This window comes from Melozone crissalis, unplaced genomic scaffold (genome assembly GCF_028551555.1).
Source record: "Melozone crissalis strain CALT ecotype California unplaced genomic scaffold, PUWL_Pcris_2 ptg000023l_1, whole genome shotgun sequence".
NCBI lineage: Eukaryota > Metazoa > Chordata > Aves > Passeriformes > Passerellidae > Melozone > Melozone crissalis.
The window spans coordinates 30,450,892-30,466,924 of record NW_026535801.1 but is presented as its reverse complement, the minus strand read 5'-3'; the positions used below and the strand labels follow the sequence as shown (position 1 = coordinate 30,466,924).

Genomic DNA, 16,033 nt, shown 5'->3' with positions numbered 1-16,033 from the left:
AAAACCACATTTGCTAGCAAGCTTAAGGCTACAGTTGCATACAGTTTAATAAGAGTCCAGCATCATAATGCAAGTCAGCATAGATTTGTGGAAAGTAAATCATGTCAAGCAAATTGGATTCCTTTTTTAAATTAAATAAATATTGATCTAGATAGGAGGGAAGCAGCAGACATATCGGGATTTTCAGAGACTTTTAACAAAGTTTCACGGGATGCATTATTCTAGACACTCTGCATATACAGGTTCAGTAATAAATTATTAAGACAGGTAAAGAACAGGGACTTGATCTTGGAAGCATCAAACTTCCAAGTAATCCTTTCAGTTAAGGGACCTGTTGTGGCAAAGTCAATAGGAAGACCCAGATTAAAAAGGCTTGCAGAAATTAAAAAATGAGCAAGAGTATTCCCTTGTTTCTTATATAGCAAACAATAAAGAAAAGACACAAATCTGGTTTTGTGGCCAAAAGCAGGTAGTTAGAGGGCTGGATTTATGTTAACGTTTTCTGCATGATTTATACTGTGCTATCATGTGTTATCAGATGATGCTAAAATAGGCAGAATGGTTAAAATTTAGAAGGATGAGGTTGTTCACAGAACGATCTTGATCAATTGGGTAAATGGGTTATGAAATGCACGATGTCTATGTCAAGTGGTGCAGTGAAGTAGAAGTAATAACAAAGCTAAGCAAAGTTTAAAATAGCAGCAGATTAGTTAATGTGGTGTCAGGAGGGAGTTGACCTCTTTGATAGATCCATCTCTGAATACTTGATCTAGTGTATAGTAACAGTGAGCAGCTGTTAGAGCCTTCTTTCGAGGGACATAAAGAGCTTGGGCATTAGATCAAGGTTTGAAAAGTCTGGTTTATTTAAAGGGAGGCATTAGCTAGCTGAGACTGTATGACTTACATTCGGAGAGAAGGGACTTGGACACAAGGAGAGATAGACCAGATGGGGCTTATTTACAGAATGTTAGGAAGTGAAAGAGTTCAAGTGCATAAATCTGCAGTCATTGGACAGACCAAAGTTAAATGTTTAGGAGCGAGGGGCTACTTGCTGAGAAGAACTCGAAGTCATACACTTCAGAGTGGTGAATGAGGCAAAGAGATTTACAGAAAGGGTAAAATCTATTTGTCAAGTGAAGCCTCTTTTTCTCCATTCCTGTTGAGTATTTCCTTCTGCTCACCTTCTCTATTGCCCCTCCTTTCCTAAGCTCTTGGCTGAAAATTCCTCATTTCATAGTACAAATCTGCCACTCCTGTGTTCCCTTGAAGCATATAGCATTAATGAAGTAAAAGGAAAGGCTCTGTGTGCTCTGTGCTGTGTAATTACTTATGGAACTTGTTATTAGCCAGGTTTATATTTAGGAATAACTGACAGATTTTTTTTAAGGGTTAGGAGGGAGATTTTTCATGCCTTCAAGGAGCATGTGTAGTTTTATTGTGATGCCACAGAATTAACATTAAAATGATGGAGAAGCTAAAATTCACCTTCCTGATAATGACAGCTGGACTGAGCTTGGATGTGGGCCTATCTGAATTTGAAATGTGTACATTTGAAAGAAAGTGGAAGGACCTGAGGTTCCAGATTCTAAACCCAAATAAGTTTCTCTTCAGCAGATACAAAGGAAACCACCCTCAACATTTTTTAATGAAAGCAAAAGAATAATTGTATGTGTGTGTATCTGTGTGAAAGAGTTATTAAATTCAGGATTAAGGAAATAGAGGGTGTGTAGACTACTTTTCAGTAACAAAAAATGATAATACATAGCGACATTATGGTAGCAGAAGTCTGGCCATATGCACAAGTTTATTATTTTCCATTCTTTGATAATAACAAGCCTTCTGCAACCATCTTTAGTTTGTTTTCATCTTGAAATATCTCTGCTCTACAACCAGCAGGTGAACACTGTAGAAAGTTTGGCAGTGTTACATTGAAATGTACAGCACTGAATGCAAACTCATAAATCAAGGTAAATTTTATATGAAGGCAGATTTTAATGAAGGAAGTGCTAGCTGATATGAGCCTTGTTGGCCATTCCAGCACAGCAGTGCAGTAATGCAGATCAGATGTAAATACCATACATAATGGGTGACCTATTGATCATGTAGCTGATGCTAACTTGCATAGGCAGTGTTTTGCAGAAGCATGTTTTATTTTTGTTGGCTCCTTTTCCCTTCCTGTTCTGCTTTCTCAAGAATGATGTGAGGTTTATTATTAGCTATTTTAGCCAGGATGCCTTGAAAGATTTCATGCATATGCATTTACCAGCAACACGTTGATTTTGATTTGGTATTCACAGATCGTAGGGGAGAGACCTTTTGGGTCACCTAATAAGCAGTTCATGTTTCATTAATTGGTTGAAGTTCAAACAACACTCTGACAATATTGAAGACTGTGCAGAACAAAAGCATAATGAAATAAAAATTATCTGCTCTTCACGTTTTGGCATGACGGGTTACAGAACCACCTACAACCTTCCCAGTACTGCCACGCCAATTAAATAATAACTGACTATCAAAGCAGTGAGGAGATCTTCTATTTAACATCTTGCTTCAGCTGCTCCATGCCTTGTGTGAGTTACTTAGCACAGCTGTGCTGATGGAAAGCCAGATGATCCTGCAGTAGAAGCAGGAGGATGTAGGGTCAAGATTGAGCCCTTGTGAATTAGGATCTCTTGGAACAGCCACACATGGAGAAAGGGTTTGGACTGAACTTCTTCCTATTGCTAAATCCTCTGCCAATAAAGAGAGCCAACATTTTATTCTACAAGGGATTTGGACAAAGGCGTCTGCATATTGGGCCAAATCCAAAATCCAATGGCCTTTGGATCTGGCCAGATGGGATCAGTGAGAAACATAAGTTGCAGGATGGTTTTGATGATGACTCTGCAGATTTTCTTTGTGATTGTGCTGGACAGACCTCCCTCTGTCCTTCCTTCCTTCCACACAGCTTTAGTCATGAGTCATGCAGTAAAACTCTCTGTGCTGATGTCTCAAATAAACTGAGGAAGCACCTGAGCATTGCACCTTCTCTGGCATCAGCACTGCTGCTGTAGGAACTTAGGGCCAAACACTGAAGCAAAACAGTCATTTATGTCAAGGATTAAATTTAGTGTGGGAAAAGATGAGGTGAGATTGCAGGATATGGCAATGAAAGAGGGAAACTAAGTGTTTGATGTATTGTTTGATATCTGACTTTTCTAGGACATTAGAACAATACACATTAACTTTAGTAGAACTGTGAGTCCTGCACTTGCCTAAAACTGTACAGCAAATATAGATGCAGTTACCAGAAAATGGGGGGAATAATCAGTAGATCACTTGGACTGTATAAATTAGAAGCTGCAATGAATATTTCCTAATGAAGTGAGAACAATGCTGTTGGGAAACAAATGACAGAATGCAGAGCAGACGCCCCCTGTGAAGGACTCCGGGCCCTGTGATCCACACTTCATTACTAATCCCAAATAATTCATGGCAATAAAATACTAACAAGGGGAGCTGAGACACAGAAACCAATTCTGTCTTTGGAAGATGAATCCTTCTGAATAGAATAACACACTGTGTGCTTGCTGTGGCTTTCAACCTTGCAAAAATTAGCAAAAAGATTAGTTAGTTGGTTTGAGCATGGTGCTTATTATGCCAAGGTTATTTTGTGTGGGCCATTCTCTTGAGAGATGGACAGGATGATCCTTGTGGGTCCCTTCCAGTTCAGAATAGTCTGCAATTTTATTCTGTGAAAAAAATAGTAGTGCTTAGGGTATAGGAAAGTGAATCTCTGTATGGATTTTAAATGTCTCTCTTGTGGTGATGGTCATTTTCATTGCTTCTGAAAATCACACCTTTTTATAGAGAGGAGGCAGCCAGTGGTTTAAGTTAAAGCTATTTAAACTGTTGTCAAGTGCCCTAGAGGAATGTTTGTCAAAGTCAGCCTTGGTCTTTGAGAATGTTTGCTTCTCCATGGAAAACTTTGTTTCAGTGTCCTGCAGTTAATTTGATGTGTTGTTACTGCAACTAAAATTGGCCAACCCATTTATTTTTGGTGATCGCAGCACATACATTGATAGCACTGTGATATAAGCTTTTTTCTTTTCCCAATGACCCTTTCACGGCATCGTTCAAGCCCCAGGAAGTGGTTGTAATGTTCACATATAAAGCAGTAGCTGATGATACCCAGTGTTCTCAAGAAGTTATCAACAGTGTCCCTGAAGTATTTGCTTTAGCTGCATGGTGTTAGCTGATGTAATCAGCTGGGGGGAAAAAGCCATATATATATGTATAGATATAGTAAATCAGATTGAAATATAAATTCTGTTCCCAGTGAATTGCATGTTTAACAAAGGCCATTTCCCTTGAACAAAGTGGCATTTAAGAACATTAAGTGCTTGAATGGTAGAGTACATATTTTTAGTACTTACCATGAGTATAGTATTATTTGAAATAGAATAGTAGGGGCAGGGGGTTGGATTGGCAAAGAAGCATTGTGCCCTTTCTTGTATGATCCTGCAGTTGCAAATATCACTTCAGGGGACTCGATTTGCATAATGCCTACTATGAAGGGAAAGCAAGAGAGCTTACTGATGGGGAAAAAAGGATTAAGTGGTGCGTCTCAGTCAAAATCTATTAGTGTCTTTTCTCCCTTTATATCATTGGCTCGAGTCAAATTGAGCAGTCAAGCATGCCTGGAGGTGTGGCTGTCCTGGTGATTGTGCCCAGGCAGGGATGTGCCTCTCCCGGTGCTGTCCCCAGCCCCTGGCAGCAGGGGCTCAGCGGGTGCTGTGTGTGACTCACAGATAGCGCACTCGCGCAGATAAAGTATTTAAGAGTAGGGGAGAGCGCCAGTTCACATCGGAGTGTTACCTTGCTCCTGCTCCCTCTGGGATACTAAGCAGCTGCTCGCAGCAGTCCCCCGATGGGAATTGAGTCCCTGCTCCATCTGTTTTTCATGCAAACCCTTGCTGCTTCACAGGGTGTTGCTGCTCCCTGTAGGGTGGGAATCCTCACTGTTCCCTTTTCCCTACCATTTTTAAGAGAGTCTGGCTTTTAAGATGACTTTTTGTTTTTAAACCATGTTAAGAAGTTTTGACACTGTGGGTAGATGCTTCATAGTATCCTGTCACGTTTTTCTGTTTATTAACTCAGCCTTCTCTGCTCCCCCTTTACAACCAGGCACATCTCCTCTACGGCCAGGTTAGGGATATGGTCCATGCTCTGCCTTCTCACAAGCTAGATCATCATGGATGCTCACATGAGCCCTTCTTTGGAGAAATATTACTGCAGCTGTGATAATCTGTTTGTAGGCAGACAAGTTTTGGTTTGTTTTTAATTAGATCAATGAGTGTAGCTGGAAAATCTGGCAGGTTTTTGAACATGTGAGCTGCTGTTTCAGAACTGAAGACAGACAAATGTGTTCTAAAGCTTATCTGATTTTTCGGCTACACTAATTGATCTAATGACTGATATTACCTTTTTCTTGCAATTTCCCCCTTTCCTAATTTCTCTGAGGTTGACATGCACAAGCCTGCACCCACCCAGCTGTGCTGGAAGAATAATTAATTGAAGAACTACAGGAATGGGCATAACAAAATTGCACTGGACTTGCTGCTGCTTACTTACATGACTTCCCTCTACTGGTCAGCAGTGGAATATTTCAAATATACCCTTTCCTCATTTGCTAGAAGTTAAAGGTTCTCCCTTGGTCCAGGTACTTGGGGTGATTCTCTCCTCTTGGTTGCCTCAAAGCTCTGGCTAGAAGTGTTATGTGTATTAGCTGAACCAGGAAATCCTCAGTGCCACCAAGATGTGCAGGAGGAATTAATTATATGTTTGCAGAAGACTTTAAAGGGAGCCATGAAAGAGGCAGGGAGCTAGAGAAAAGGGAGAAGATAATATTAGACAAACAATAAATATCAGAAAACATATAACCTTTGTGCTACACTTGGAGATGATCTGCCTTGCTATTCTTCTTAAACAGTTCCACTTGCAATTAATGGATTCTTAAGTAGAGTTATAAAGAAATTGAGCTACATGCATACAAAATAAAGATAGCTGTGTCAGTATTCAGGACTAGAGCTCAGTTTCCAGAGTGTTTGGCAGCTCTTGAGTGAGAACTGATGAAATACTTGAGCTTTTTTTTTTTTTCTTGACCATGACTGCACAGTCCTGAAGAATCATTGAGAGCTCAGGGCTACTCAGGATGCATTGGCTGCTGCCACAGCATGAGCTGCACAGCCTGGGGAAACACTACAGCCACAGCCACTTTCCCTGGTGCATCATTTATATATTCACGAGAGGTTTGGCCTAGGGGAAGCAGGAGTAACTCTGCCTGCACTCCCATAGAGCTGGGGGAATCCTCATTGAGTCAGCTCTGATATTGTCCTGAGATTTGGCACAAAGCATGTGAATAAAGGAAAGAACTGAAAATCTGTGGGTGAAGGAATCTAGATGGACTCTATCCCAGAGTCTCTGAGAACCAGCTAATGAACAACTCCAATTACCTTTATAAATATCAGGGACCTTAGGCAAACCCCCAGTGCCATGAATTGCAAAGGTAATACAAAAGTGTTAGTGAGAAAGCAGGCTCATTTCTGCCCTGCTAATTGAGTCACTGTTAAGCTACAGAAGTGCAATGCACTAAAGTCCCACAAGTAGCATGAGTAAGTCTGTGTGGGAAATGTCAGTTGGATTTGGGGATCAGACAGAGCATCTGTGAGCATATGGGCCCACAATCTCTAGAAGAAGCCCAGGCCTTCCCCATTCAACCAAGCACATCAATGGGGTGTTAAATCCTGTTCTGTCTGTAAAATTTGGCAGCCAGGGCTATACTAGAGAGTGAAACCAGGAGAAACAAATGGGATCGACTCAACTGTGCTTTCACTTACAGCAGTGGAAACTCATTGAAACAAATCTGTGTCAGTATTAATATGCAGGAAGATCTGAATTAATATTTGAGAGGCAACATATCACATACCCTGATGAAATGAAAGGTGGTTCAGCTGAGCTGACAGCTGAGCCAAGACCTAATGCTGAGCAGGGAGAAATCAAACATAATCACTTTTTGCACAGAGTTAGAGCTGCAGATTCTCAGCTGGTTAAAAATGTAGCTTCACTCGTCCATACATCTAAAGCAAAGAGGGTGGTATTGGTGTCTTAAACAATCTTGTGATGTGTAAATAGAAATTGGCTTGGACAGGAAGGCTGCTGTAGAGATTGAAACCTGGCTAATGGACTGTGAACATTGGGCAATTGTTGACGGGAACAAACAGGGCTATGGGGAGGAGTTGTTTGGGACGCTGCAAGCAGTAATGCAAGGTTTGGCTTTATTTAATATCTTCATTAATGACCTTGGAGAGAGTGCAGTCAGTGTGTTAATTAAATGAGCAGTAGATATTAAACTGGGAGGTGTGTCAAAAAAACAGCCACTGGTATAGGACTAATGGAAAATGACCTGAGGAGGTTACAGAGGAAATAACAAGGTGAGAGGCAACATGGGGAGAAAATAAAGCAATCCTGAGGAAAATAATCAAGAAGCAGCTATTTAGAGGGTGGGAGAATTTGGAAAGCAGTAAGACTATAAGAGACTGAATGGAGTTAGCAGATGGCAAATTGGGCCCAGTTTTTACTTTTATTTTTATTACTTCTTTTTTCACCACGGCAGTTACACCTTTGCAATTCTCAGTCTAAATGCAGCACTGTGGGCTGGCACGAGGCTGCATGACTTGTGCTGGTAATTCACCAGCTCTGAGGCTCAAGGCTGCTTGCTCCAGTATGAGAGCAGCAGGGCAGTGGGAGCTGTGCCCCCAGACAGCCCCAGACTAGTTGCCATCAGCTGGAGCCCAGTACAGCCCACTGCTCCAAACCTGCACCCAGAGTGATTAATGTCAGTTTTAAAGGGCCATGGTTATGCCTGGTGAATTTGTCTGAGTACTGGAGCATGCTGAACCTCTCTAGTAACACTCTGTGTGCGTGGGGCACCCAGGAAGAGCATTCACCAAGGCAAGGAGTGCAATGAGGAGACAGTTTGCACCTTCCCACACAGCTGACATCATGTCTGCTATATCCTGTGCATCAGCTATATTGGGAAGCAGTTGGGGCAGCCTTGAATTCCTCTTTTGTGTCTGGACACCCCGTCATGGGTGTTGCCACCACCAAATCATAGGCAAGCTGGGGCTAAATTGCAAGCTTTAGGCTAGACACCTGCACTTGCCAGTGGGAAGATTTCCATGACCTCCTCGGACTTCAGTTTCCAGTTCAGAAAAATACTTCAGTTTGCCTTACTATTACATGCAGTTTGTTTTGCCATCTTACTCATGTGCTTGAAGTCAGAGATGTGCCAAAGCATCCTTCTGACAATGGTCCTTTATGCTGCCAGCTCTGAAGGGTTTTATAAGTTTACAATGGCAGTAATATAACTTCACTCCCTCCTAAGTGCAAGGATAAAATAGCTATTTTCAAACAGCTATAAATAACTTTAGCTATTCATTTTCTGATAATTGGATGTTAGTTCTATTGTCAACCTGAGCACATCTACAGATGCTGCCGTCATTTGGGGGTTGTTTAATTTATTTACCAATAACAGTGAACAAAGAATCTCCAGTCTAAAAATATGGTAAGCTTCCATCCAAAAAGAAAATGCAATCATAAGTTTAGTGTCCCAGTGGGATTTTTTTGTATCTCTTTTTGAGATGAATAACCTTCTTATACAGAAAATAGGTTCCTCATCTGTACATCTACACTTCACTGTAAATCCTGCAAACAGCCTTATTGAATTCATCAGGAAAAAACTCAATACATAAACCCTGTCCACTGCTTCCTTTGACTCCATGTAGGCAGAGCTTAAGAGGTTTTATAAAAGCATCAGGTGAGATAGTTTTCTTGGCATAAGATACTAAGCAAATTTTAAAGAAATATCAGAAAGAGGAGTCATTCAAGTCCTAAAAATCACTCCTAGCTTGGAGAAAATACATGGGTCTCGTAAGGTCTTCCTGGCAACTTTCCATCTTTCCAGGGTTATTTGTAATTCTTAGCTCAAGAGGCACAGCAGTGTTGTGGCATCCAGTTGATCAGAAGAAAGGGAGCATGTGGGTGGGCCAGACGTCATGTATTTTCTCAGTTATTGCCAAAAGAGGTTATTTTAGTTGTATGGTTTATTTTGTTGAAATGTAATTATTATGCTAATTATTCCCAAATTTACTGATTAATTATAATTCCAAGATCTCTGCCCTGGTACTTCCAGAGATGTACAAGCTTTGGTAAATGTTTCATAATATTAATATATTTCCACAGCCCGAGTCATTTGGCTAAAGTTCCAACAAAGCAAAAAGTAACATCCTTTAACAAGGAGGCATGTCTAGCTCCATGGAACAGCTGATCTGCATCAAAAAGGCATTTTGTTTAATCTGATTTCACTGCAAGAAGCAAATGGCTTAAAAGGAGCACAAAAGAACCTAAATGTTGGATCTTGATTTCATTACATCATTGCACAATTCCCTTATCCCTCGATTTTCCTGGGGAATGAGGGGGTGTAATGGCCATCCCACTGTTGCTACAGGAGGTCTGTTGGATGCTGTTACAAGGAAAGTTGGAAAGGCTGCCTCAATTCTTTTAGGGATAATTGTGTGGCTGAGTTCAGCAGGAGTGTTTTCCTTGGTTTCTGCAGCGGAAGGATGAGGGATGCACAAGGGCTTCATTTGCATTTACTAAGAGGAATGGGTTGGCTGCAAAGTTGCTGTCTGCTCCCTGGACTCTGATTTTAGACCTTCTGCTGTGTTCACAGTGGATGACCAGGGTTAGCAGCGACTGAAGTTCTTGCCCCTGGTTCCTTCATGCCTGCACTCATCCTGGGGTGAAGGAAAGGGGAAGATTTCTCTGTAGTGCACTGGGACGTTCAACATTACAAACAAAATTCCAAGGTGGAAACCTAAAGCTGTGCAGCCCTGGCACAGGCAGCATGTCTCTGATGAGCCATGGAAAGGTGTGCACTGCATTGTTCAGCCTCTTCAGAGGCTAAAGTGGTGGTAACCATAAAAACTGAAAAAATTGTTTGAAGCTGCCCAGGGAAGTTCCCCCACTTTTTTTCTTTTTTACCTTTCTAAAGAGGAAAATGTCATGGGTGGGAGGTAGAAGAAGTGAAATTATATCTGTTTACAGAGAAATAGTGGAGGAGCTGTGAGGCTGGGGGATATTGTCCTTGCTCACTGAACTTCACTGGGATTCTGGTGCTGCATAGCTGGTGAAGATTAACCTACAAAACTCCTGGGAAACTTGCTGACTCTTCCTCCACAACCCCCAAAATAGAAAGATCTGGAGCTCAGAGAGAATGCTGAGCTCTGAAAAGCTGAGTGCTTTCTACATGAGCAGATTAAGGAAATCTTGCCATCATATGTTACCCTGTGGGAACTACATTATGGCCCTAATTTTAGTATTAGTTGTACGAGTATCAGAAGCTTTTAGAAGTATCATTTTCACTTAACTTTTCAAAAATATATGGACTTCCTTTTAATTGTGAGTGGGGAGATGCCCATCTACTTTTTAAATCAAGTTTTGAAATTTTCATGACTTCATATTGGAAATTGAAACATTTGATCTGTTTATGTGTGTAAGAAATGTTTACACAGCTTATACTTGCAGCTGTGGGATGGGAGTTGAGTAGTACTGGAAGTCCCATACTGTTATGTGTAAAGATGTTTTGATACATCTGGGAGAATGTAAGCAAGTAGGTCAGTGGATAATGACTTAATCATTTGGAGCAGAGGTAGAATTTGGGGAACTAGTGGCAAGGTCTTGCTGGAGAAAAATGAACAAATGGAAAATCTGAATGATGACCTAGGCTAAAAATATCAATGGAGAAAGCTGAACAAAGTTAAATGTATGCATGTGGTACAACAGAGTCATGTTTAACACACCCAGCACTGGGCAGGAACTGGGAGAAGCAGCCTGTGAGTGCTCTGCCTGTGGTGTGACCCTTCCCCTCAGACTCCTCCACTTCTAACTGCACACTTGCATGAGTGATCAGATTGTTCATATAATTCCATAAATATTGAATTACTCAGGATTCTGCTGTGCTTGGCACGGACATGCGATTCACCAACAACAAGACTGGATCTCTTGGTTAGTTGACATATCACATATAAGGGAGCAAGCTGCTGCTCTTTTACAGTCTATTAAAGCCATAACCATTGTAGTCCGTATGAAAACATTCCTGCTTGACAAAGCAGAGTTCCTGGGTCAGAGATTTTTTCAAATTGTATCAGTCATATGCCAATGCAGCCTAAAGGCTGTGTAAGGTGCCATTTAAAGAAAGCAGTTAAGTTGGGCTTGCTTTTGAGTGATCCACTTGGCTGTGTTAGAGCGTGCTGGGCGCTTTCCTTCTGCTAACAGGCCCTCGAACTGAGGTTAGTGGTGAACAGACCAAAAGAAACAAATTGTATCAGATATGCCAGGATGTCATGGCTCATACTGTGAGGGAGGAAGCAGGTAAAAGAAATAATTGTTAGTGGAATGGAGTACTTTTCCTAAGTGCATCCACAGGTTTTCATATTAGCTCAGTCTGGCCTCACTTTTTACGTGGAATATTATGCTTGCACAAATACCAGAAGCTTCTTTCTTCTCAAGGCAGGATAGGACCAAAATAAGGGCCTGAAATGCATTTTCCTTGGTGTTTGGAATACATCAAGTGTATGGCACGGAGATTTTGTCAAAACTAATTTGCAGCAGTAAGCATTGATCAGGCTTTTGGTTCTTTCTGCTTACTGAGCAGACAGTTGTAAAAGCTTGTAGTTGCTGGCAAGGGCAGTCACTAGTATTTGATATGGGAGGAAGCAGACAATAAGAGGAAGATACAGGTTGAGTGTCAGGAAAAGTGTCATTGGAAGGGTCTGGAGGTGCTGAGATGACTGACAGGTCTATTGTCTATTGCCCTGGAGGGTGCAGGAGGGCTCAGGTTGCAAAGGCAAGTCTCTCTCTTTTCCTTCCCTGAAACCTCTGGTGAGCTCTAGTGCTGGCTGGGCTGCTTCAGTCAGCTTTGCTGCTGCAGCCACTGCCAAGTCCCTGCAAAAGCACCAAAGGACTGTCCCTTCCAGGAGGACATGCTGGGCATTGTCTTCAGGAAGCACTTCTTGGCCCTGATCATACTGAGGACCTGGCTCAGGGGGGCTGAGGGGATGAGACACTGGCAGGAGTTGGGCTGGGAGCCAGGGTCTGGTCTGTATTGGGTTTTGTGGCGAGCTGGTGACAACTTTGGTGACAACTCTTGCCTTTCCTGTTGGGACTGATCAGTATTGCTGGGGGCATCCATGGGTGCAGCAGGACGATCCCATCCCACAGGAACTGCAGCGAGTTCAGGCTGTCAGGAGGCTCTGTTCTCAATGGCATAACCCACACAGCAATGAGGAAATGCCTTCCAAAGGGAAAGTTGTTTGCCATCTCTGTACTGTCACTGTGAAGAGCTGTGGGATGAGAGCAGGGGTTAAAACTCTGAGTAAAGCAGCACAGGAGTCGACCCAGAGAGATTTAACTGCAGCCTCTTCTCCTGCAGGGAATGCATGAGTGTGTCTGTGTACATCTCTAAATTTCACTGCTGCCTAATTTCCCTTCTACAAAATATCAACCAATTTCTAGTGCCAAGGAACCTAATCATCTGTTTATTAAAATGAGACAGACAATAAGTTTGTGGGGGGAAATGTTAAAGCAGTGCACATTGATCATGCTGATTTAGGACAGTACTGCCACTGCAGCATTTCCAGAGACAAATTATTTGTGGCTAATTGTATTATAAATTCCACTAAGCCATTTTATGAGGTATTTACTTAAGATATAAACCCTCCATCCAAAATAAAACCAAAAAGAGCAAATGACCGGTTGTGGTGTTTTTCTTAAGTAAGTACTACATGAACATAAGAAGAGAGAGAAGGAAAAATGCAAATCATGTTAATTAATTGCTAAATCTGTTGTAATGGGCTAGTTTTAAATACTGTGGAACATGTTAAAACTCATACAGATTTTCCATCCCAAAGCCAAAGAAGTTGAGTCCTGAGGTCTTCGTCCTTATATCAAGATGGTCCTGAGCTATTGCAGGTCAGGGTTTTCACCTCACTAAGTTTCAGAGGTGGCAATCCTGTCATGCCATGAATCTTAACCAACCAGACAAGGCCTGGATGCTGGACCAGAGAAAGTCAAGAGAGTCCAGAGAAACTGTGGCAGTGGGACTCAGCCTCTTCATCTTCCTTCCTGCTGTGGCCATGGAGTTATGGTGCCAGCAGTGGGTATTCCAGACTAGGAACATCAGTAGGAAACAGCAGCCATTGTGTACAGCCAGTGTGAACATCTGTGGGGCTCACCAGAGAGCAACCTCCCCAAATACTTGGTGGTAGTACTTAGAGAAGTGCCTTTTTACAGGGAGTCTCAAACTTTGTTTTTCTCAAGCTGGTTCAGAAGACACGGAGGCGCAGAGCAGTTAATTGGATTTCCCAAGGAAGCATAGCAAGCACTGGAGGACTGAGGCTGGCTTCCTTCTTTCCCAGCCTCCAGCACAAAGCTGCAGACTGTTGGCCACACTACTTTAATATTTTTTTGGGTGACTGCGAGCAAAGCATGACATTTCCTTTTTTACTTCCATATTGAAGGGCACAAATTCTCATTTCTTGAAAGTATTTGTCACTTAGAGCATGCCTATACAAATTCTCTCATTGGTTCCTACAAGTGTTGTGCTATGGGATCAATTTAGGGAGTCCAGGCAGGGGGAGATTGCAGTCAAACCAGGAGGGGGCTGGGTCTCCTCTAGTTTTCATATGAGATGTTTCAGGCAGTGCTTATTTCTGAAAAATTTATTTGGTGGTTCAGCAATTGGGAGATTTCTTTGCCAGGGTAGCTTTGGCACAGGAAAGCTTTTCCTTCTAACATCTTGTATGAAATTGGGAGTTGTAAGCTCCCAAGGTAGCTGTAGCTGTCAGTCTGCTGATTAGAAGAAAACATTTTCTTTTCTTCCTCCTCCTCTCCCCCTCCCCATGCAGTAAAATGATTTTATTACAAAGAAACAGGGAGATAAATGTACTGCCTGTGGTCTTGTCTTTGAGCCCAGGGTAGCTGATCCTTTCAGTGGTCGCAGCTGGGATGTGGATGAAGCCTGACTGTGCAGTAGGGACCCCACTGCAGTCAGGTCACTCTGCTGCTGCTGGGGCTGGGGGGACAGAGCCTACCCCAGAAACTTCCACCTGCCCTCAGGCAGAGCAGAGATTTCTCACCTTGCTGAGGGAGACACTTTGCCTGATGTTCAGTGGGTTGAGTAAAGCTGAAGGAGCTGGGTAGTTCATGGATTCAAGCATTAGTTAATTAGTTCTCACCTTGCCCTGAGCTGGGTCAGGGAAGAGAGGTTTGTCTCAAGGGGGAAGTGAGGTGAAGTGGCTCCTCACTAAAGCAGCATCAGATCATGCCAGAACAGCCATTAGGGCCCAGGACTAGCTGGCTCATTAGACCCCTCCATCTCTGCTCCTGAAGGGAGAGATGCTCATACTCTCTTAAATGTGCTGTTAATTAAATGTTCCCTGAAGATAAGGATGCTGTAGCAGCACGCCTGGTGTTGACTCCCAGATCAAAGGACTGAGTTCCCTGCACAACAGCCATTAAAGGTGCACTTTGGAGTGACATAGACCAAAGATAGGCATAAGAAATTTAAGCCAGGGGTTAGGTGAAAAAATTGTGATAAAAGTAACTCAGAAAAATTCACAGAAATCAGATGACTGTGAGGATGGAGAAAGTTCCATAGAATTATTGCACACATACACACAAAGTGTGATTTTATCCTTGCACATAGGTAACAGCTGGCATAGCAATGGTCTTTAATCTGGGGAGAGGGGTACATCTGCTTGTTGGTGGGAAGAGGGGAGGGAGAAAAAAAACATTTCTAAATTTTTCTGGTAAAACGGGCATTTGTCATTCTAATTTTTTATGTTATTGTTTCCGACAATTGTTACGTGGTTGTTAAATTTTTTAAAGTAATTTTAGATTTTCCAAAAGTGACCATGATTTGTTACTTATACTGTAGCTTACAGAAGTGACACACTTAATATCGGGGGGTCCAAACCTGGATATCTACCAATGGAGATGGAGATCAGGTAAATGCACACCTGCTCTTCCAAAGAGGAAAAGGTTGGCACCATTTGGCACCTGGTTTGAGAGGGAGCCACAGGCTGTACCATGAGCATTTTGGACAAGGTTAGAGCTGAGCCATGAGCATTTTGGATGAGGTTGGAGCTGTACCATGAGCATTTTGGATGAGGTTAGAGCTGTACCATGAGCATTTTTGACGAGGTTAGAGCTGAGCGCTGCCGTTAATCGCCAGCCTTCGTGTAGGCCCAGCATGGCTTTGTGTGACAGAGGTGTTCAGACATGCCATCCACCAGGAGACTCAGTGTCCCTGGAGAGGGCTCTGGCTCCATCCCCAGCAGTAGCTGAGCACAGGGCAGCTGAGGGACACCCGGCAGGAGCTGTGGTCCCCAAGCCCAGCCCGTAGCGAGCGCGAGGCGCCAGCTTGCTCTCCCAGCCGGAGGGAAGGTGGTGGTGGCTGCAGCAGAGTCTGTCTGGAGCAGGCAGGTGAGAGGGAGGTGCCTGCAGGTAGAAAAGAGTAATTGTGTGGCACTGTGGCCATGCCTGTCATCTCCTCTTCTCTTTTACAGACACTTAACAAGAACAACTTGATACCGGACGACAGAACCAACTTCTATCCGCTGCAGCAAACCAATGTGTACACAACAACCTATTACCCCAGTACACTGAATAAATATGATTACAGGCCCGAGGCCTCCCCTGGAAGGACCTTTACCAACAGCTGATGATGGACAGATCCTATGGGACTGGATTACTTCCTATATGATTTTTTTTTTAAATTGATTTTATGGACCAAATACCGGCCCAGCTTCTAGATGTAAATATTGTACAGTAGGGTCTTTTTTTTTTTTTTTTGGTTAATTGTGTTTCTTGTAAACAGCACATCTCCTTACAAGGACAAGAATTCAAATGGACCATTTGCAGAGCTTTTGTG

The 16,033-nt window shown here is 42.6% G+C and overlaps 1 protein-coding gene across 1 annotated transcript in view; it reads left to right on the top strand.

Moving 5' to 3' along the window:
* Positions 1 to 15,741, top strand: part of SEMA5B (semaphorin 5B) — a 201,912-nt gene extending 186,171 nt beyond the window's left edge. Inside the window, exons 24-25 of the mRNA XM_054278238.1 lie at positions 15,038 to 15,107; positions 15,669 to 15,741. Coding sequence (XP_054134213.1) covers positions 15,038 to 15,107; positions 15,669 to 15,676 — 78 coding nt within the window. The 3' untranslated portion in view covers positions 15,677 to 15,741. The remainder of the gene's footprint in view (positions 1 to 15,037; positions 15,108 to 15,668) is intronic.
* Positions 15,742 to 16,033: the final 292 nt, after the last annotated feature.